Below are 23,187 nucleotides of genomic sequence, written 5' to 3' on the forward strand. Positions count from 1 at the left end.
TTATGCAGCTCTCCTATAGTAAATGAATGTAAAAATTAAAGTTAGAAAAAGTAAATTAAAATGAGAATAAGTAAATGTACCTGAAGCTGTGCAAAAGAACACAGACCGAAAAAAGAAGAGCATGAGTCAAATTGAATTCAAAACTCCTCTAAAAAATAAATTAGTGGATATAAAAAAGAGGGGTTAAAATGAGTAATAAAAAAAAGAAGGAAATGAAAAGATAAGTTAGGTAAAAAGAGTATACCCGGAAGGGAAATAAGCGATTCAAGCCCCTTTTAACAAGGTCGTTGTTCAAAAACTCAGCATTATTTAATAGTCGCAAAAGCTCGCCGAACATGAAAAGAAAAGTACAAGACAACACAACGGTAAAAAGTGTTAAAACACCACCTAAAAAGTAAATTAAAAGTAATAAAAAATATAAAAAATAAATAAATATAAAGAAAAAAGCAAGTAAATAGGGATAAATTGAGAATAAAAAGTAAAATTTAAAGAAATTAAAGAATAAATAGAAAAACCAGGAAGATAAATAAAAAAATAAATAAAAAACAAACTGTCTAGTAATCGAGTCAAGTCGACGAAAGAGGTTGAGCCAGGTTTACGCTTTGTCGAGTCAGTCATCATGAGGCAACTCAATTTAGTAATAAGGAAAAAATGCAACTGGTAAAAAAGATATAGCCAGTAAGCTAGGATTAAATTAAAGCTGTATAGTTATCAAATAACCGGGAAAAATAAGTGAACGGCACTAAAAAAATAAAGCGCCCACCAACATGCAACAATCCCACACACTCGAAAAGGGGAGTGATCGAAGAGTAAAATCGACTTCAAAAAAGGGAGTTGGCGCTATTGGCGAGTAGATCATGGAGAGATCCGCGCAGCCAGGAGGGCGACATGAGAGAGAACCAGTATTTGCGTAAGAATATCGGTGGTTTAGTGGACACATACCTCTGAAGAGACTAAGTGCATATTATAGATGAACGTAAATACCTATTTAAACCAAAAATAGGATAAATGTATATAATTATAAGTATATTTATGGAATATTGAACAGATGTGCATCCTATAGTGACAATTTGTGACACCAAAAGGGATGGATGAGGGGAGCACTTAAGACCGAATTGAAGAAAATAGATAAATCTGTAGCAGGAATCCCCCTTAAAAATGGTATATCCACCTGAAAAATAGTATTTGGAGTCAGTGTTCCCAGGATAACAATAATAAAGTGCTGTCCGTATTCACAAGTCCATAAATAAATCAACTTTCCATAGTAGTAATCAGTGATCAATAGTAAATTGAAAAAAACGTGAATGTTTGAGTAAAATTATTAGCTTTATCAAAAATGAGTGTCAGTGTATGAACAAAAAGGAAAAGAATAAATTTGTGTATGGGCTGTCAGTGTTAAAAGTAAAGCTTAAAATGTATATAGCAATATAGACGTTAAATTTAAAATAAATTGATTCATAAAATGTGTAAATATTTATTTATAAGTGAAATAATATGATTCCAGAATTGTGGGTATAAGTTCATTGTAAATTATTTCATATGTAAATCATTAAATTTTAAATTTAATGTTTAATTGTATATATGTAAATTTATATGACCCAAATTAATGGATATTATTGTAAATAAGCCTTAATTGAGACTAAAATATAATAAGTGTACAATATATAAGGGAAAGGAATAATCCTAAGAAAGATAATGGTATTTGATAAAACAAAAAAGAATCAGACCGCAACAAAGGTCGCAGATAACTTAAACGATTTGTGTAAAAAATTAAACACAGCTATCCAGAGGAAAAAAGGTAAACTGAAAAAGAATAGTTAAGCACAAAATAGATAATAATTTGTGTAGATAAGTAGATAATTAGATAGGAAATTTATATGCTAAAAAATGGTAAAAACAAGAAATAAAGATAGATATGATATGGGAAAGGCGAATTATTGATAATTGATGATAAAAGCACATAATATGACTAAAATTGATATATGGACTAAAATAACTGTATGCAGATTTGAAAGCAGCCAAATTCATAGATATATATGATAAGTGCTGTGTTTTGAGATCGCAATTGGAAGGGCTAGCCACAAAGTTACTGGACTCAGGAAACACAAGAGAGTTTGAATACGTGGCGAACATATCACACACGTCGAGTAAAATACTGAGTAACTACGAGAAGCTGACGAGTAGGCCGAGTTATCAGCCGAGCCTTACGAATTATTCATCGCTTAACACACTTAACCTCACGAGCAATACCAGGAATGTGCAGGGGCATAACATTCGGCCAGAGAACCTGGAAGCAAGCGTAAACGTGTCGACATTTGACGGAATGAATAGCATGGGCAGTTATGAAGGAAGCTACGGAAACGGAGGAAACATTAATGAGATCCCAAGGAACCTGTCGAAGGAGTCCTCTCAGTCAGATTGGGCGAAGTTCGACACAGCGTTTGACAACCACGAAAAAACGCCACTGAGCACAGTGAAGGAAGGATACAAGACGCCGTCAGCAAAGGAGGGCTTCGAACAGAGCCAAAGGTCAGCAAATAACTACAGAACGCTGAGAGGAGGGAAGGAAGGAGAGTACAGAGAAGAGAGAAGGTACAAGAAGGACTACCTGGACACGAACATGGACACGAGCATAGACTACTTTAACACGTCGCTGGACCTGCACAACATGCAGGACGTGTACTACGAAGAAGACCACGAAGACTACGAACAGGAAGAAGAACAGGAAGAGTTTGGATACCCAACGCACGCGTTCGATGAGCCGGAAAAAACAAATGAAAGAGGAAGAGGAACCAAGGGGGAGCTGAGAGGATACAGAGTGCCAGGAAGTAAGCAGGGAGCAGGAGAAAGAGAATATACGAGTGAACCGAAGAGAGGGCCGGCGGGAGTAGGCGTTGGCGTAGGAGGAAGCAGAGTGGGAGCAGCAGGAAGAGGAAGAGCGGGAAGAGGAGAAGCCGAGGGGAAAATCGGCGCAAGTAAGCCAGGAACGAGACTGGACGTGCACGCAGGAGTCCACGACAGAGATCACACAGGAGACGGGTACAGAGAACACCAAGGAGGAGTACACAGATACAGAGAAGAAAGAGGAGCGGCCGGGTACCCAAGATACCCAGTAGGAGGAGAGTTAGGACCAAGGTACGAAGGAGGAAAGGACAAAGAGGAGGCGAGAGAAGAATTCATAGTGAAGACGAAGCTGAAGAGGACGTCAAAGGGAGACCACGAAGAGGAGCGCGAGGAGGGTCTGCGAGAGGCGGAAAAGGACATGGCGGAGTACATAAAGATGCTCGAAAAGTTCCTGCAAATGACCAAGTTTAACACCGTCATCAACAGACTTAGCGAGCACGAGGACGACTATAAAACGAAGCTGAGCTCGCTGCAGTCATATTACGCGGACACCTACGACTCGCTGGAGCCGACGACGACGGAAAACACAGGAGTGAGTCACCTGGGAGGAGTAGGAGGACACTCAGCAGGAGTGGTGCAAGCAAGAGCAAATATGCAGGCGCAGGAAGGAGAGCGCGGAAGCTGGAGGTCGGCACAAGGGACGGCAGGAGAAGGGCTCCCGAGAGGAGGAAGTCAAGTGGCGCTGGTGGGAGGGACCGCACCTGCAGCCGCAGGGAAACAGGCGTACAAGGACGAAACGAAGCTGTTCGGAAAGGAAATTGAGCCTTTGTGGAGGTCGGAGAGCGACGGAGGACTGAGCAACTACCTGGGAGACTTCCTGCTAAACTCAGACTATAGACTGATAAGGACGAACAAGTACGAAGTGCACCTGGACATCAACCAGCTCAACAGAGAAGACTTCATGCTTAACCTGCAGCTCTACTTCGTAGCAAAGATCAACATAGCCTCCCTAAACATGAACTACGTTAACCTCAACGAAGGAATGGCATTCGTAACCACGCCAACAGGAGCAGCAAAATACAGGCCGGCAGGAATGGAGCTGGGAAACGGCACTAACAGCTTCGGAGGACCGAGTGCAGGGAGACTGAGCATAGGGCACGCCGCCGAAGGAGCGCTGGTACCCTCAGGGAGAGGAGGCAGCGGAGGAAGAATGGGAGGAGGCGCGATGACGGCACCGAACAGCAGTAACCTGAGCGTTTACCCGAGCAGGCAGCGAGGAAGCAAGGGCCTGACGGGAGGAATAATGCTGGTCGACGAGAGGCCACTGGCGAAGGAAAACAGCCTCACCATCAACCTGAAGGTGGACCTGAAGACAGTGATAGACTTCCCAGTGCTGCAAATTAAACTGATAGAAAACGACGGAAACAAAAGCGAGTTGAGGCTGCTGCTGCCAGTGGGAGTGTTCCTCACACTGGTGCCACTTAAGTATAAGCTTAACCAGTTCGAGGCATTCTGGAACTCAATGGAAATGACAGTTAACAGGCAAATCAGACTATTCCTGAGTAAGCTGCCGCTGGACCTGAACAACCTGATCAACCTGCTCTGGAAGTACTTCTCAGTGTACCTGCAGGAGGACGTGCTCCTGCTGAGCAGCTGCGGCACGGAGGTGCTCCTGGGCTCCATCTTCATCAAGCAGGGGACGCTGGTGGTGGTGCAGCTGCGCAGCATCTGCAACGCACTCATCGCGAGCACGATGAGCGTGCTCAAGGAGCTATTCAGCAGCCTCAGCGTCAAGTACGACGCGAACATTTCGAACTACACGCTCAAGAGAGTCTCCTCGCTGCCGCTCAACTTCCAGTCGAACGTGCAGCTGAACGCAGTGGTGAAGTCGATAGTGAACTACAAATAATGTGCTGATTGAAACGAGAGTCTGTTTGGTTGCTAGTGTATATATACAGTGTGTAAGTGCATATACAACAGTTAGGCAGACTAAATGAGCACTGGGCATTGTAGTGAGAGTTGGCAAATACTGTGAATACAACCAGTGGAATGTACTAGGTACCATGCTAATGGTGTTTTAAATGTTATAAGTGTTACTGGCAATAAGTAGGTATAAGTATTAAGATGGAGGTAGTAATAAAATAAAAATAAATAAAATATCGGTAATTGAGATGGCGAAGAAGACTCTGTGGTGTGTGAGTGAAAAGTGGATGATTAAAATAAAAACTAAGATGATATATGAACAAAATAGCATATATTTTAAATATAGTTATTCTAAATAACATAAGTACCTGTATAATAGTGGTAAGTAAGAGTGAAAATAGTGATATGTAGAATCGCAAGGATTCCATCGTAAAATTAGTTAAATTGAAAAATAATAAGAATATACTATATATAAATAGCAATAAAAGGATAAATGAGTGGAAATTGCACAAATGTATCCATACAAATACTGTAATTGGCGCAAAAAAGAAAGAAGATTTAGACAGTGGTGACACACGAGACGATGATTCAGAAAAGGATCAAAAGGAGCTAATAAGTTTAAAATATGATGAAAAAATACAAGTGTATCCTCTGAAACAGAAGAATCAAGAAGAAGGGCCACAGAAGGTGCCAAAACTGCCTCCAGGAGAGTTTAAGTAAGAATGGTGAATGTATTTGAGTAATAATTAAGGTTTTATGCTAAATAATTGATTAAAAAAGGATGATATTTAGAAATAAATGATAAATAGGCCGAGGAAAAGTCTGGGTCAGAATTTTATAACAGATTTGAACCTGATGAATAAGATGTGTAACTCATTGAAGTCGCCGATAGGTAGCTGATAGTAAAACTAGGAATAAGTTATATATTATATTAAGGTAAAATGGGATAAAAGGTGTAGTAAAATAAGAAAAATAGTATGAATAATGTGTTAAGTTAATGACGAACACAAGTAAATGAGAGGAAATTATAGCAACTAATGATTTTATAGAACCACCAGGAGATGGAAGTCAAGTGGTAGAGTTAGGATGTGGAATAGGATCACTAACACAAATACTGTATAAAAAATATAAAAATATGACAGGTAAGAAGAAATAAATGGAAGAAATAGGTAGAAAAATTGGGTAATAAAACTAAAAGTTAAGGCTATAATGAGACGATATAGGAATTGAAATAGACTCGAGAGCAGTGAGTCAGCTGAGTAGAACATTGCCAAATTTAAATTTGATCAACGATGACGTTTTACAGGTAAAGCGTATATGAGAGTAAAATAGGTATAATTAGAATAGAATAAATAGAATAGAATAGGTAATGGTAGTTGTAATAGAAAGTAAATAAAGTAAAGTATTAGTTGACGAGTGAGCAGGTAGACTATGCAAAAATGAGTAAAGAGAGAGGGAAAAAGTTGTGGATAATAGGAAACTTGCCATTTTACATAACGAGTCAAATACTGCTGTGCCTAATAGACTACAGAAAGTACATAGATAGAGCAGTAGTGACAGCACAGTGGGAAGTGGCAAAGAGAGTAGTGGCAAGAAGGAACACCAAGGAATACTCAATACTGTCAGTGCTGCTGCAAATATTCGCAAAAGCGAAAATACTCTTTAAAATACCGAGTCAAGCCTTCTACCCGAAGCCGAAGGTGGACGCAGCATGCATATACATAGAGTTCAACAAGGAAAACCCATTCTCACAAAATAGAGAAAACATAGGCCAGGAAGAAGAAGAAAAGGATGGAACCAGTACTGGTGATAGTAATGGTAATGGTTATGGTTACGGAAATGCTGACTGTAATGGTAATGGTAACCTTACTGGCGATAGCATTAGTGTCAATGTGCGCAAATTCAAGTTGCTTAAAAGGATACTCAGGCTGACATTTGGACAAAAAAGGAAAAAGTTGAAGTCGAGCATGGAGAGAATATTGACCAAGTATAAAGTGGAGTTGCCAGAGGAGATACTGAATATGCGACCACAGGATTTAAGCGCAAAAGACTTCATTGACCTAGTGAACAATATTCACCAACGTATACATAGTGGTGGTGGTGCTGGCGTAGTAAGGAATGGTGCAACTGTGGGGGCGAGGACTAAATTTTGGAGTGGTGCAAATTCGGAAGATATTATGGTAGAATTGAGGAGAGGATTAGAATACGACTATAATAACGCATTGGATAAAGTAAATGAGATAACTGTGCGAGCAAAGGAATTGGGAGATATGGCGTCAGCAGCAGGTGGTGCAGCAGATAGATGCGAAGAGTTGGAAGAGACAAAGGATAGGATTTGGAGAAAAAATAAACACGGCCCAAGCATACCACTAAAGGATTTAATATACTGACGATGTGTATAACGTAAAAATAGAGGTTGCAAAAACTTAAAATTATAATGTGTGCAAGTGTGTGAGTATACAAACTAGTGAGTACCAGTATGCACGTAGGAATGTGTATATGGATATATGTCAGTATATATGTGTGTGTGTGCTTATAAATGTGTGTAAATAAGTATAAGGAATGGTTGAGTTTAAATAAAGTTCATGAAAACATATATGAACATATTACATTATATATATACCTATATGTATATACTAAGTTGTATATACAAGTATGTATACATGTATGTAAGTGGTAGTAGAAACATATATATACAGGTGTAATAAAAAATTGTATATATAAACATATAAAGTTGTAAAAACACATATAGTTAGTATATATTAGAAGTATGTATTCTTTGGTATGTATAATATAGTATATATAAGAATTGTATATACAAGAGTCTATGAGAGTATAATATATAGGCCAATTTACATAAAAATTAACACATTTATGAACTTTTACTAAATTTATAAGAAGAAAAAAATATATGTACATAATATAAAATGATTAAGTTAAATAATATTGACAAATAAGAGAGAATTATATTAATGGAAATAATCAATTTAAAACATCTAAGCATAAAACTGATATAACACACTAAAATAAATAGAAAAGGACGGAAAAGACTACAAAATAATAAGAAAATTATAAATTGAATAAAAAAGTACATCAATAAATAAAGTAAATATGCACATGTGGACAAATGTGTATGTGTGATGTAAAATCATATAAAATTAAAAAGATAAAAATGAATAATGAAAAGGAAATAGCAATAGAAAAACTGCAAAACGCACTTTTGAAATTACCAAAAGATGATTTGGTAAAATTATTAAAAAATACATACCAAGTAATGAGAAATAAACATAATATACCACAAGAAATAAAACATAAAAACCAAGAAGAAAAATTAAATAAAATAGAAATAAATAAAGATAAAAAAAATAATAAAGTAGAAAATAATCAAAATAATAAGGAAGTAAGTAGTGAAACAAGTAAGTTATGTGTAAGTGGTAAAGGAAAAGAAACAAAAGAAGGAAAAATAGATCAAACAAAAGGAAAGATAGTAGAAAAGAAAACTAAACAAAATAAACAAACTAAAAATGAAACAAAAAAACAAGAAAAGGTAGAAAGGGGAGAACAAAAGGTGTTGGAAGACGGAAATGTGACTTCAGAAAAAATTAATTCAAACGAAGAACAAATTAATAAAAATTACAATAAAAACAAAGATTTAATAAATAAATATTTAAACTTTGAAGACGATACACAAGAACTAACATTTAGAAGCCAAAATGTGGATATACCCCAACTAGATCTGAAGCCAGCATTGGATTATATAAAAAATAAACACAATCAAAAGACAATCAGTGTAAACAGTAGTAATATTAATAAAAATAAAGAAAAGGATTTAAATATTAAATTTAACGTAAATAATTTAAGCAAAGGAGATACAAAAAAAGAAACATTGGAAAACATTAAACAGGATGGCGATAATCAAGACAAACAAGACGAAGATGAAGATGAAGTGATGACACCAACGTTCTCACCAAAAAATTATACGAAAAACTTACAGCATTTTGATAGTTGCAGTACAAATACAACAATCAACGAAGTACAAACACAAAATCAGTATAGAGGAGCAGGTGCAGAAGAAAAGGATCAAAAAACAGTAGAAGAAATAAAAATAAGTAGTAGCATGATAAATAGTAGTAAAAAAAGTGGATCGATAGTAGAAGTGGGAGTATTGAAAAGAGTACCATTGCAATACAGAATCAATCATCAATTCGACCACAAAGGATACAACTTAAGTGACCAAAATATAGTATACAGAACAAACAGTTACGTAAACAGAACAGGAGGTCAAGAAAGGCGTTCAACAAGTTTATTACATCAGCCGTCGATAAAACTAGTCAACACATCACACAACTTCGTAAAACCAATAGCAAATTACATAAACCCAGCGGACAGCATGGGAAGATACGTTGGATTTAAGCAGATAAATCACACGGAAAGACCAGGGATTAGTAGAACGAGCTACAAAGCATTTTTGTGTTGACCGCAGAAGAGGGGGAAGCTAGAGGGAAGCTTGGAGATGTTAAGCGCGAGAGAAGGCCGAAAGCAGTAAACATTAACATCGCAATCATTGTATATATATTGTAAAGTCCTAGACGGGAGACTGGGACAAATGTGTATTCTAGGAAACTGTTGTAACATTCTATGTTTTACCGCGTATAGTTTGAGGGCAAGAGACCTATCAGTCTATCGATTTGTTTATCTGCCATTGTAATCAGTCAGAAAATGACAAGTCTTAAATACTTTAAGGACGAAAAGGAAGAATACGACCCTTACACAAAGGAAGAGACTAACGTGTCGGAAGTTGTGGACTGCTCAGACTATCAAGTGGAGAGGAATCTAGAGGGCAGCCCCGAGAACAGAAATGAGGCGTTGAGCAACGACGGAGACCCGCAAGCAGACAACTCATCCAAGTTCACGAGCCTGTTCAGCGATTTGGACGACGATCTGCTCGACTCAATAGACAAGTACCTGTACAAAGCCGGCATTAAGAGAGAGTCGGATGTGCTGCTGGATGACCTGGAGGAACCTTTGAAGGAAAGTCAGCCATTAGCATCAGGAAAGAGGGCTAAAAGGAAGAGTAAAAAGGAGGAAGACGGGACGAATGGTACCGGTAGTGGAGGGGATAGCGATGTCGCTAAGGGAGGTGGTAGTGATAGTGGTAGTGGAGGTGGTAGTGGTACTGGCAATAGTACCAATGCTAATGACGCTATTAAAGAGGGCAATGACGCAACCGGAAGAACCTGGTCTGAAAAGCTAAGTAGGATTGGCAGCAGAAGGAACAGCTTTGAGGAGGACGAAGTGATAAGCATAACTGACACCACACCGCCGAAACTATACACCATTACAACGAACATTGACACCGCACCCACAGACGAAGCCGCCATTCCAGCAAGCTTAAACTACGAGGAGGATCTGCCAATCAAAAAGTCGAGGCTAAAAATAATTCCAGATTCCCAAAGATATACGTCTTCAGACAGTGGGACGGTAAAAGAAGAATTCGCACTCACATCGATGGAAATTTGTGCTTCAACAGGAAAGTGCTCCTGCAGCAGTGCCTGTGACCACACTGCCTGCAACTGCAGTCACCACCACGCTTGCCACATGGGCTGCGGAGTTTGCGGATTCGACCTCTTGGGGCACAGACTGGCGTCCAGTGCAAATGGGAGCAATGGAGCACAGGGATCGCACGGTATGACAAGCACTTTATTTCCAAGGAGTAAGGATGGAATTACCAAGTCGGTTGCCAGTGAGGATGATCACAGTAACGTGGCAACGCCGAAGAATAAATACGCGGACTCAAATGATGGAAAAAGAGCAAATGTGACCAGTCCGAGTGGAGTGAGAACAAACGTGTCAGGCTCATACGACTCAGACTCGAGCGAGGAAGAAGAGGACGTGGACGAGTGCATAATATGCAGCGAGTCGATGAAGAGTGAGTTGAAAAATGAAATAGGAGTGCTGGACGTGTGCAGCCACATCTTCTGCTTCAAGTGCATTAAGATGTGGTCGGACAGAGCGAACTCGTGTCCACTGTGCAAGAGGGAGTTTGCACACATAAGGAAGGTTAACCTGTACAACATACAGGACCTGATAGAAAAGTACTACCTGCTGACAAGCGCAACAGCCAATGCCGGCACTAGTGCAAGTGCCGGCATTGGCGGCAGTGGCATCTTCGGAGTGGAGGTGACTGGATCAGTTGGGCCGACGAGCAGCGCAGAAAGAAGAGAAAACAAGTACTGGAGAGAAAGAAGGCTGCGCTGCATAAGGAAAAATAAAATATCGAAGCTGAAGAAGATAATACGAGAAATGATTAACTGGTATGACCTGATACCGTCACTGAAAGTTAAAGTGGACAGAAAGAAGCTGCAGGGAGAGGAAGAGGACGAAGGGTGCGCAATATGCGGAAACGACGATAACTGGCCGCAGCTGCTGCTATGCGATAACTGCGACAAGGGCTACCACATGTACTGCCTGGACCCGCCGCTGACAGAGGTGCCACCAAACAACTGGTACTGCGCACAGTGCAACATGGAAGCAGGAGTGACCATAGCAGGAGAAACGTATGGCCTAAGAAGAGGATCGACAGGAACGAGTGGAAGGTCAGAGTCGACGAGAGGAAGAAGAAGTAGAAGGCATAATAGCACCACAACGGAGAGCACGAGAGCCACAAGGAGAAGTAGAAGTACTAGAGCAAGCAGCAGAAGCCTACTGGACACATTATTGCAAGAGCAAGCAGAGGAACTGGACATGATGAGCCTAGAAGGAAGGAGCGGGTCAGGGATAGTGAGTAGAGACAGCCTAGAAAATATTATCAGAGACAGCATAATATCGATCAGCAGCACGGCAACTAACCCAAGAACAAGCTCACTTAACACAGTGGCGACGTCAGGAAGAAGGCCCAGAAGAAGAGGAGCAGAAGCAGAGGCGCTGGAGGAGGAAGTGAGAACTAATTTGCTGTCGCAGGTGTACATGGGACTCAACAGAAGCATGTCAAACGCAACGAGAAGAGCAACAGCAGCACTGAGGAACAGCATCATCGGAAGAGCAAAAAGGACCAGAAACAACAGCGCAATGGAAAGAGAGAGAAGAAAGAGAGCAAGAATAAGCGGAGAGATTGGAGCCACAATGGAAGAAGCAAGCGTTGAAACAGGAGACATTCCAGAAGGCATACTAGAGGCAATATCAGAAGGTATATTGGAAGCTGCTCCAGAAACGAATTTAGAAGGTGCTACAGAGGCTGCCCGGGCAAGGATTGAAAACACACAGAGTAACATAGAAAGAGGATCTAACAGAGTTTCTGAAACGATGGGCACTACAGGAGGTAGTTTCGGAGAAAGGAGCACAAGTATCACGAACAGCATCCTGACGAGAGACTTTAACCCGGACATAGTGAAAAGCAATGCTGCCAGGGACTGGAGAACAAACAGAACGATGACGCCACCCTCCACATCCATTGCATTCGAAGATGCAAACACGGAGAACATAAAGGAGACAGTGAAGGGGAGGCTGAGGAGGTTCAACTTTAAAACCAAGAACGTGGATCAGCTGATAAAGGAGTCGCTGGAAAGCATAGACAACTACCTGGCGTTCAACACAGTGCCCGCAGCAGACATTGACCTAATCAGTCAGACAACATCCACGTCCACAAGCGCACTCAACAGGGCAAGGCTGTCAGCACCAACAGGGAACACAGAGAGTGCCCCAACGGGAAGTAGCACGGCAAACAGCATTCCGAGCGTCACAGAAGACGCTCGGAATGCGGGTGTCGCCGACGTAACTGGGCACAGGAACACCAGCATCGCTGCTGCTGCAAAGAGTGTGACAAGCTCCGCAGTAAACAGAGTTGCTACAGAGGCCACTTGGGCTCCCAATACTAGGGAATACAGGAGGACCACGAGCATCCTAAGCGATAAAATATACGATGAACTGGTAAAAAGAGACATTGATCGACTGATAACGGAACGAAGAAGCATAAACAGTAGCATCAGCGATGGCACAAGACCCAATATTAAGAGCAGCGAAGGAACGGGAGCGACCGATAGTAGTGACACAGCAACCGGAAGAGAAAAAAAATATACATCATTCATATATAGATATAAGACGATAACGAGCGACTACCGCGAGAGACCGAGAAGCCAGAGCAGAAGGCAGGAGCCGTACATCAACGGGAAGACCGTAAAATACCTGTTTTAATATGATAACGACAATAAATAAATACACACTAGTGTGAACAGAATAAATAAATAGGTAGCTAGGTAGACAAAAAGTAGAAGGTGCAAGGAAACCTAGAAGGATAAGCAAAAACACAGAAAGAAAGGTAAGGACTCTAAGATGAATACACATTGGTAGAAAAGAATAAATAATAAATGAAAAAAGTTATTAGGTAAAAAATAATGGTAAAAAAAAGAAATAAAAATGTATTGGCAGGAGACATCAAGAAATGTTTACACACAAAAAGATAAAGAGACGAAGAAATAAGGAAGATAGGGATAATTAAAATAAAATTATCAAGTGATATATGAGTGAAAAGAATAAAGGAAAAAGTAGAGACAAAAGAAAAAAGTAATAAACACAAATAGACTGTTGGGAAAATAAAAAAAGAACAGAATGAAGTTTAAGGACATAAAATCTACAAAATAAATAAAAAGATCTACCTAAAAATAAAAGTACACACAAAAATAAATAACAATTAAAAAAAAAAAGAATAAAAATAGATAAAATAAAAAAATAAATAGTAAATAGATAAATAAAAAAGCCCCAAAAGAAAAAATAAAAAGAAAAAAACAAAATTACACAAGCACAGGAGATGAATCTTAGAATAAAAGAGCAAAAAAGGGGCAAACCACGCTAACAATAATTTACACACCGATAATAGTGCCAACAGGAGAGCCCCATCAAGCCAAACAGTACGAATACGAAAAGATATAAATCAGTAACATTTTTTTGTTATTTCATCAAGTCAAAACTCAACCACTATTTTAAAAACTATTTCACTAACTCGACACTCGCGCACGCACCCCTTATCCAATCATTAACGTAAGTAAATAAATAAAAGATAATTATGCATAAGTAATAATAATAACAAGTGTACCAGAAGATAAAACCTTTATATGTATACAAAAAAATAGGTAATTAGAAACATATATAAAACCTACAAGAGTAGCAACAAAATAAAACAAAACAAAAATCAATAGTGGGTAATTCAAAATACATAGATGTCTGGAAAAGTACCATCAAGCAAGTCCCATGCTGCAAAGAAAACAGCAGGGAAAACACTCGGCGTACGCTACAGGAGAAAGAAACGTGTAGAGAGCTTCTCACTCTACATTTACAAGGTTCTTAAACAAGTGCACCCGGAAACAGGAGTAAGCAAGAAGAGTATGAGTATTATGAACTCATTTATCAACGACGTCTTCGACCGCCTTGCCCTCGAGGCAACACGCCTCATCAGATACAACAAGAAGAGCACGCTGAGCTCAAGAGAAGTTCAAACGGCAGTCAGGTTGTTGTTGCCAGGAGAACTGTCGAAACATGCCGTATCCGAGGGAACCAAGGCAGTTACCAAGTATACAACTTCTGGCGTTTAATTTACCACCTACACGTTAACTAATTTATTTAACATCAAATACGTGAATATTAAGTGTATTAGAGTCTGTGTTGCGTGTGGTGCCGAAGCAGTGATTGAAGGACGAAGATCAACTAGTGGGACTTTGTGGCAGCGGGCCACCAGTTGAAAGTGGTGAGTACACATGCCGGTGACTCCAGGAGGTACGCGGTTGCAAATGTTGGCAGTACAAGAAGATAATGTGTAAAAAAACAGGAAGAAGCGAAAGAAAGAAAAAAAAAGAAAATAAAGTAGCGTATATAAAAAGGCGAAGTAAATTAAAAAGAAAAGAAGAAGAAAACAGTGAGTTACTTGCCAGTTTTGAGCCGTTTACGTATTTTACGTAGGGATCTACAGTCAGGCCTAGCACCGTGATTGGCCTAATTAAAAATTAAAAAGTAAGCAAAAAAATGGGTTAAAATGCTGCATTTTTTATAGAATTAGGTAAAAAAGAATATAAATAGGGCCGAATAGTAGTTAATGGGAAAAATAAGTGCTGAAGAAGGAGGAAGGTGTGCAGATACCTTGCTGGGATACCTGGAACCAGGATTGCGGTTCCAGAAGTTAGCCTTTGAAGTACAAATGAGTCTTCCAAAAGTTAAATTAAAAGTATTACCGGCAATTGGCTTTCTCAAAATAGACAATAGACGGTTAAACATAGTTACATAATATCACCAGTAAGGCACCAGTAAAATTAGTAATAATCGCCAATATAAGTGGTACCATTGATAAGAATAGTATACAGTGAATAAATAAAATAAATATATTGATTTATGAAAACAACTAAGGGGGGACTATTAGCCAATTGGATAGTGAGAAAACAAGATTGGGCAACGACACACATCAGTTCATTATACAAATAGTAGCTAAATTCACACATTGATAAATGATGTATGAGTGTATTGGCCTCTGATTAAATAAAATTTAAGATTATTTTCAGTAAATATTGTATATTTGCAATTGTTGTCTCCACGCCATTTTACATGTTATAGAAGGTTAAAAGTCTATAATATGGACACTGTATGATGATTCTACAGTATATTTATCATTAATATTTAATATATGTTCAATCGCTTCCAAAATAGGGAAAATGTTCCACAAACAGTAGAAATTTATGACAAGGACAGACGTGAATGTTATAAATTGCCATAGTCTTCATTTAATTTTTAATAACGTTGATGTAAATTAGCTATAACAATGATGGAACAAATAGAGGACCCATTTATGGACACAGATGATAACATATATGATAACGATGACACAGAATACTTTAAAAATATAACAGAAGTGGATTTAAAAAAGATAAGTGACCAGTATGTGGAGTATTTGAAGTTAATAAAAGATAACTGGTCATCATGCCACGCATCTAAAATGCTCAACAAGAATTTGCTAAGGTATTTATAGAAAATATAACAATTGTGTATTGACATTAACATGACTAACTACTAATACAGTGTACACATAGTATTATTAACTCATATACTAGTCTGTAAAAGTAGTTTAGAATAAGTGATTATACAAATATCTTGTTTCAGCAGGTCATAATAGATGAGTAGGTACATAGTACTGAGGTTCCGACAGCTGTCAGCTCCACTAAGAGTGAGAATTTTAACGAGTTTCTTATACATAAAGGAGTATCTGGTAAGTATTCATCAAAGTAAAGAGTGTGTTTTTGTTTTATGATAATTGTTTTATTCTGAGATTAATTACAGTTTACACATAAATATTCAAGTGATTAAAAACAGTAATTATTGGTCATTGACACACTTGAATAGAGAATAGACTGTCAAAAGCAACTAGTAAGAATATCTAAATTTGCGGAAACAGACGCAAACGAATGGGTGAGAAAAATGGGAAAGTTAGTGGTAAGTAACACAAAACTAATCAAATAATAAACAGAAGCCGTACATTAACACGGGAATAATTGATTTGAGGCTGATAGATACAGAAACGGCGTTCCGTATAATAACGTTCCTGGATGAAAAATTATGTACGTAAGTTAGGAAACAATTAACTAATTAAAAGTTAAGGACATATAATAGCACAATGAGTTAAGTAGATAGTAAAATAAGAGTATACCATAATGAAAATTAGTGGAATCCGGAGACGCAGAGTACGTAAGGAAGAGCGGAATAGACGAAGTGCACATATGTAACCCAAACGACTTCGATTTCGAACACATGAATGAAATAATAAAGGATGATGAGTACACACTGTACACACCAAGACATAATTTCGATTACCTGGGAGAAACAATAGAAAAAAGAGGATTATACAGCCTCAGGGAGTCATATAATCACTAACGAGGACAAACGGAGGAATAATATTAATAAAATATAAAAATATACAGTAAATAAAAATAAATATTGATAATGAAATAATATAATAAAATAACATGAAGGAAATGAGATAAAATAGTGAAAAGTAAAAAATAGTGTGTTGTAAAAAAGAGGGTACTGAAAAAGAGTATTTTATATTTGTTTTGTAATATAAGTTGAATTTTAAATAAAAATTAAATATAAATAAACATCTAGGAGTTAAAGTAAATGTTTAAATTAAAGATTTAGATAATAATTGGGTCAGAGTATTTAATATTAAGAAAAAATAGTAAAAACATCGACTAAATATATAAAAGTAGGTTAAAAAGAAGATTAAAAATAAATAAAAATGAAAATTTTAATTAAATTAATACAAATTATGCTAATTATTGGCATTAAATGGGCGGAAAGTGAAGAGGAGGATTACACAATTGTGTTGTCGACAAAACAAACGGAAACCGTGTCATCAAAAGAGTTGTTGGATCCAATACGCAAATACGACAAAGACATATACGTTATCGCATCAGTAAACGGTAAATGATAGAAAAAGATAATTATAATAATAGTTAATGATAAGTGCAGTGGATGTTGTTTTTTAACTAAAGTAAAGCCAGATAGCAGTAGATAATATATACACAAGTAGATAATCATTAAAGTTTAATAGTAGAAAGAGGTAGTATAGTCATTTATCATTAGCGATTACATTATTATAAATGTTAGCTGAATTATACTGTGTAGTTGAGGGTGAAAAGTCCACTTTGACCCTGGAAAATCAAAAGTTCAGAGAGCTGGGGTTGCCAAACTTTGTTAGATACAAGGAAGACTGCGTGGCACTTCACGAAGTGCTTAACCAGACGTTTGAAAGAATAGGATTCGACTTTTTGGAAAACAACGAGGCGCTGCAGCAAGTGGAATCAGGACTGTGGCTGTATTTGCCAGTGTTAAAGAACACTTCGCGTAAGCACATTAGCAATATGTATTACTAAAATAATAGAAATTAACTAATATTCCTGAGTGTTAAGTTAGTATATAAAGGAAAATGTATGTATCTAGTGGCGTAATATATAGAATTAAGTACATAGTGTTCACTTTAATGTATATACCGGTACGAAGTTGTAACTTATAAACATTAACGTCTTAGTCGACAACTTCAAGGAACTGTTTGACAAGCACAAAGATAAAGTTAATGTAACCTTTCTGGTAACAGATTGTGACTTGTTGAAAACTAAAGATAGGGCAAAGAAGCCAAAGAAGACTGAAATCACCGAGGACGAAATAAAGACGACACCAGTGATAGTGCAGCAGACGGTAGTGATGATCTTTTTTATCATTATTCTGGCACTCGGAATGCACATGGCATCCAAAATTAAAACGCCAAGTTCACTGTTGGTGCCACAGCAGGTGAAGCCAAAGACATCGTGAATTAAATAAATTAGCACTTGTACCCTTTTTACATAAATTTAAATATACATATCAACTGTTCATTTAAAGGTCCGTCAAATTTTTTAACACATTCCTTTATTTATCGCTATACGCTACTTGTTCAGTTTTCACAAATGATTATACACTTTTGATTTAATGTGTGATTTATAACTAGAACTAATTAGTTAATTTGAGTTTATAGAATAATTGACACTTGTAAGTAACCACGTTATAAATTGTTTAACACTACTGTTAAGTTGTATGTTAAAATACACTATAAGCCTACTACCATAAGGCTTTTAAGTAATTTTTAAATATCAATATATTAATATGTACATTTAAATATAACATATAGTAATTAAAACATTACTAAAGGAGAGTTTGGGTTGACTGAATTCATCAAAGTAAATTTGGAACTAATTTACAGTGACTGTATGTGTGATGTAACCTTAATGTGTCCAGTTACATAACTTCATTTGTGTAAAAACTGGTGTTTATGGGTGTTCACCAGAATTAAATCCTTTTAAAGTATCGACGTGAATTACTTTGTCAGAAGTTTGAATGTTAAATCTATGTTTAAAGCAAAAAAATCTTAACGTAGACCATATTACCTAAAATATCACGAGCAATATCGTCCACGATAAATACAATCATACTAAACACAAGGGCTCAAAGTTTGATTAATCTCAAAAATTGATCCTTTTGAAATCTCCAGAGGACGTCTTAATAAATATCAATGTCGTTCCATCCACTAACCCTATGACAACTTCAATGAAAAGATTGGAAAACCTTAAAACAGATACCTTGGTCGAGTACCTATTCTGGTCAGTAATGGCCCAGACTATCTCATCAGCATGCTTAACAACGCTAAACTTATAGCCGTTCTTAGGCACATACAGATGCTCGGTTATTCTAGAGTCGTGGTAGTGCCTAATTACCTTGTAAACTTCAGTGGTTCTTCTATGGGTTATGTCAAGCCTTATATATTGATAGTCCCAGTCGAGAGCTGAACCATGGAAGGTGTACCCGTCCTCAATCCACAAGTTGTTATAACCCTTTTTAAAGACCACTGTGGTAGCATTATCCAGGTACAAAATAATCTTACTGTGTTCTATGACGACCACCTTGTTAGCGAATTTCTCAGGAACTTCAGTCTCCCAAAGCACCAAGTCAGATCCACGTGAGTAATATCCTCTGAACAATTTAACCTTTCCAAAAGCATATCCTTCCTTTGCTGTATAGGTGGCAACGTTATTCAGCTTAGAGTAGTCAAAAAGGAACGTATTCCACCTAAAGTCGATCGTCAGATCCACTGGAATCTTTTGTTGAGGTACCTCTGATTCAGTGTACACAGGTTCAAATGAAGGCACAGTACTAGTATGTTCACCTATTCTAAATGGACTCGAATCTTGGGGATAATGCACCTGATCTACCTCAAGAGTATAGGTCGAGGTTTCTGGAGTTACTTGAACAGGACCTTGAAATAGGAAACGATCCATGGGTATTGGCCTAGGCGTTGGGTCATATGCTCTAGCGGTTGGGACTACAACTCTGCCGGAATGGGATCTCGAAACGAACTCAAAGTCTGAATCTGATTGAGGTTGTGGAGGTCTAGGGAACTGAACTCTCAACATCATCTCTCCACTCTGATCAGGAAAAACAAGTACCTTCTCAGGATATACACCATCTCCACACACCCACATCTGGTGGGTGCCTTTAACGACAGTACCAATTAAGAATCCTGGGTTGGGTGTGAAGGTGTGCGTTCCAGTGTCATTGTCGTACTCATAGCGCACTGTAGCTGTGGTTTCCTTAACCTTAACGTCCAATGTAGCAAGTATAGGTGCAGACAATTGTTCAGGTTCGGGCTGTATATGTTTTACTTCTGATGCTCTTAAAAATTTCAATTCATTTTCATGTTCTGGAAGCCTTTTAGATCCAGGCTTAATTTCCTGAATCTCAAAGTCGAGACTAGATACAGGCTTTGGCTTCTCTGAGGCCTTAGCTTGCTCTGACATATCAGCATATTCATCTTCAGTGTCATACATAAATACCCCCCTGGAAGTTTTCTTAGGATCATAAATCTTTGGAAGTTTCAACTCCGATTGACAATCATATTCGATTTCAGATTCCTCGGTTTCCGCTTCTTTTGGTATAAATACCTTAATAAAGCGTTTATCATCTGAGGATTCAGTAATATTTATTCTGTCAGCGTACTCGCCAGGCTTACATTCCCATAATGTTCTGGAATCTTCTTCAGCGCCATCAAACAAAAATCCTGTGTTTGCGATAAATGAGTGAGTATTAGTTTTTGAATTGTATTCATACGTAATTTTATCACTCGTTCTCTTATTCTCTATGTTAACTTTTATCAAACTAAAATTTGATACATGACCGTAAGGATCCGATTCTAACACAGAGGTGTCAGGAGGTTTAAGAGGTTTAGGTTTTAAGGCCCGAAAATCAGCAAAATCCTTATTTTTAGTAGAACCACTAATTCTCCTAGTTTGGACACTATTAGGAATTTTTGTGGTTCTACTTTGCCGAGTAGGCGTGGAATCTGCTAGATTCTGGCCATTATATAAAACTATACATAATAATATGTATAAAGCGATGCGATAAAGCTCCATTAAATAATTTAATCTCGAATAAATCCAATATAACAAAAATATTCCTCATATTGTACAGCTATTATGGTTTAATAAGTATTAACGTATTCAAAATTTAAAAACTATTAAGATCTTGTCAACACTTCGGTCCACAAAATGAATCTGTGTTAACAAGTTCAAATGGCCATAAAACTAAGGATTCTTTTAATAAAATAACATTAAATATGTTGATAAACATTTGTTAATACTTTTCTAGATTTAACATTTTGAGGAATGGCCCGTTTAGGCTCCTAAATCAAATATTTAATACGGATGGGGTAAGAGCAACAAGCAAATAAAAATTTTATTATAAATTAAGTTATTTTTTACAATATAATTTTATACATCAAATCATTTATTAAATACCTCTAAATAAAATTGCTTTGGTTATGTTGACACAAATACATAAATGTCTTTTAGTCAAATCGCTCGTCTATAAAAACAATCGATAATTTTCTAAAATCAATTATTAGCAATAAATTAAACACATACAATTAAAAAATATAAATTTTGTATTTATCTTATTATATTTGTCAATTTAATATCGATATTGATTATCAATGTTTTCATGAATAATTATATTGCTATATAACATAACAACATTTTCAACTTCACTAAAATCATTGAATATACGAATTTTTAAATAAAAAAATACATAAAATTTAGAAAATAAAATAATTTGCAAACGATTAAATAATTAAAAATATAAATTTATGAAAAAAAAATTATAAAATATTAATAAATAAATGTCAAAATAAATAATAAATTAAAAAAAATTTATATAAATATAAAAAAAAATAAATAATATGTAATAAATGTAAAAAATAAATGATGTAAAGATATTATAAATAATATATATACATTAAACATCAAAAAAAATGTATTACATATAAATAAAAATAATAAAAATAATTATAAATTTAATAAAAAAAAAATTGTATAAAAATATAATAAATAATTATATTATTAATATAAATAAATATCAATATTAAATATATATGTTATAATTTAAAATATAAATTTTATAATTTATATATATATAAATAATCGAAAACAAATAATAAATATAATTAATTAAAATGATAAAATATATAACATATATAAAAATAATATATTTTTATAATAAATAAAATATAAAAATTATATAATTTTATTATTTTTATTATCAATATTTTTATACACAAGTTAAATTTATATATTTGATTAATGTATATGTCAAAATTATAAATTATTAATTATATTTATAAAAAATATAATAATAATATTGATATATTTTATATATTTGTCATAATGTATAAATTTTGTAAAATAAATATAAATAAATCAAATTAATAACAAATAATGTATCTAATTTATATACATGATAAGAAATATATCGTAAAATATATATTATTAATTTTTTGAATAAATTTATATAGATGTTTTATAAATTTTAATCAAATATCACAGATTAATAAAACAAAGTTAATTATCAATTTATAAATATTTAATTATATTAAAAACTATATTTATCAATATAAAATTATATTTCTAACTATTTAATTTATTAGTAATATAAAAATATGATATTTTTAATTTTATTGATTAAATGTAAAAATTAATTTATATTTATTTTAAATTATTATTATATAAATATTTTTTTTATTTCATTTATTTTAATTAATTTATATATAATTTAATAATTTTTTTTAGAATTTATTATAATATTATACGTATTAATATATTATATTTATTAATTTAATAATAATAACATTTTATTATAAATCAATTAATTTTCATAAACATTTAATTTTTAATTATACATTTTATATACTTTTTAAATTTTTTTAATATATTAAATTTTATTTTATCGAATAAAAAATATATTATTATTAAAACAAATGATATTTATTTATATAATTAATTTAACATAGTTTAATACATATATTATTGTAAATTGTTTTGTAATTTAAATATGTTAATTTGTTATTTATATTTTAATGTTTTTTTTGTATTATACAAATTGATTAATTATATTTAATTAATTTATAAATACATATGTGTTACAATTAACATGTTATTTGTTTTATATGTACATTTTTTACATCTATATATATATACATTATTTATTGTTTCTAAATAATTAGTTTTAATGTTATGTTTATAATTATTTATTTTAATTTTAATATTAAAGTTTACATTTACAGAATTTATTTTTTAAATATGTATTTGATTTGTTATTAACATTCATATTTTGAGATGTTCTAAATTGTGTACAGTATGCTTAAGACTTTAAGTAATTATTCTAAGAAATTGTTCTTTTTCAGGCAATTTAATGTAGTTTTATGAATTTACAATTGCTTATTACATAAATTTCAGTTAATTTAATAAACACGTAACAGTAAAAGGTTGTGTATTATTTGACTTGATAAACGTTAATATGTAATTACTG

General features: G+C 35.2%; 9 protein-coding genes across 9 annotated transcripts; 6 read left to right on the plus strand and 3 right to left on the minus strand.

The window, feature by feature from the left end:
* Positions 1-55: 55 nt before the first annotated feature.
* Positions 56-337, minus strand: TOT_040000818 (conserved hypothetical protein; the record flags this gene model as incomplete). The annotated part of the gene is made up of 2 exons (XM_009694457.1): positions 56-148; positions 245-337. The coding sequence occupies 2 exons, from the start codon at positions 335-337 to the stop codon at positions 56-58; spliced, it is 186 nt and encodes a 61-aa protein (XP_009692752.1).
* A 1,358-nt stretch (positions 338-1,695) lies between these two features.
* On the plus strand, positions 1,696-4,753 carry TOT_040000819 (conserved hypothetical protein; the record flags this gene model as incomplete). Its single annotated transcript, XM_009694458.1, has 6 exons — positions 1,696-1,798; positions 2,007-2,861; positions 3,009-3,580; positions 3,635-3,868; positions 3,994-4,088; positions 4,126-4,753. The coding sequence occupies 6 exons, from the start codon at positions 1,696-1,698 to the stop codon at positions 4,751-4,753; spliced, it is 2,487 nt and encodes an 828-aa protein (XP_009692753.1).
* Positions 4,754-5,015: 262 nt separating this feature from the next.
* On the plus strand, positions 5,016-7,157 carry TOT_040000820 (dimethyladenosine transferase; the record flags this gene model as incomplete). Its single annotated transcript, XM_009694459.1, has 8 exons — positions 5,016-5,050; positions 5,247-5,483; positions 5,577-5,659; positions 5,817-5,909; positions 5,982-6,073; positions 6,177-6,493; positions 6,581-6,947; positions 7,026-7,157. The coding sequence occupies 8 exons, from the start codon at positions 5,016-5,018 to the stop codon at positions 7,155-7,157; spliced, it is 1,356 nt and encodes a 451-aa protein (XP_009692754.1).
* A 2,329-nt stretch (positions 7,158-9,486) lies between these two features.
* TOT_040000821 (Requim, req/dpf2) lies at positions 9,487-12,957 on the plus strand (the record flags this gene model as incomplete). The annotated part of the gene is made up of 3 exons (XM_009694460.1): positions 9,487-11,753; positions 12,033-12,526; positions 12,818-12,957. The coding sequence occupies 3 exons, from the start codon at positions 9,487-9,489 to the stop codon at positions 12,955-12,957; spliced, it is 2,901 nt and encodes a 966-aa protein (XP_009692755.1).
* Positions 12,958-13,979: 1,022 nt separating this feature from the next.
* On the plus strand, positions 13,980-14,351 carry TOT_040000822 (histone H2B variant 1; the record flags this gene model as incomplete). Its single annotated transcript, XM_009694461.1, has 1 exon — positions 13,980-14,351. The coding sequence occupies one exon, from the start codon at positions 13,980-13,982 to the stop codon at positions 14,349-14,351; it is 372 nt and encodes a 123-aa protein (XP_009692756.1).
* Positions 14,352-14,676: 325 nt separating this feature from the next.
* Positions 14,677-15,003, minus strand: TOT_040000981 (conserved hypothetical protein; the record flags this gene model as incomplete). The annotated part of the gene is made up of 2 exons (XM_009694462.1): positions 14,677-14,748; positions 14,893-15,003. The coding sequence occupies 2 exons, from the start codon at positions 15,001-15,003 to the stop codon at positions 14,677-14,679; spliced, it is 183 nt and encodes a 60-aa protein (XP_009692757.1).
* A 562-nt stretch (positions 15,004-15,565) lies between these two features.
* Positions 15,566-16,671, plus strand: TOT_040000824 (conserved hypothetical protein; the record flags this gene model as incomplete). Its single annotated transcript, XM_009694463.1, has 5 exons — positions 15,566-15,762; positions 15,922-16,009; positions 16,144-16,233; positions 16,268-16,358; positions 16,463-16,671. 5 exons carry the CDS (start codon positions 15,566-15,568, stop codon positions 16,669-16,671), a joined length of 675 nt encoding a protein of 224 aa, XP_009692758.1.
* A 364-nt stretch (positions 16,672-17,035) lies between these two features.
* TOT_040000825 (conserved hypothetical protein) lies at positions 17,036-18,108 on the plus strand (the record flags this gene model as incomplete). Its single annotated transcript, XM_009694464.1, has 3 exons — positions 17,036-17,219; positions 17,407-17,643; positions 17,828-18,108. The coding sequence occupies 3 exons, from the start codon at positions 17,036-17,038 to the stop codon at positions 18,106-18,108; spliced, it is 702 nt and encodes a 233-aa protein (XP_009692759.1).
* A 686-nt stretch (positions 18,109-18,794) lies between these two features.
* On the minus strand, positions 18,795-20,738 carry TOT_040000826 (uncharacterized protein; the record flags this gene model as incomplete). The annotated part of the gene is made up of 1 exon (XM_009694465.1): positions 18,795-20,738. The coding sequence occupies one exon, from the start codon at positions 20,736-20,738 to the stop codon at positions 18,795-18,797; it is 1,944 nt and encodes a 647-aa protein (XP_009692760.1).
* Between the last annotated feature and the right edge of the window lie 2,449 nt (positions 20,739-23,187).

Source organism: Theileria orientalis, chromosome 4, assembly GCF_000740895.1.
Source record: "Theileria orientalis strain Shintoku DNA, chromosome 4, complete genome".
NCBI lineage: Eukaryota > Apicomplexa > Aconoidasida > Piroplasmida > Theileriidae > Theileria > Theileria orientalis.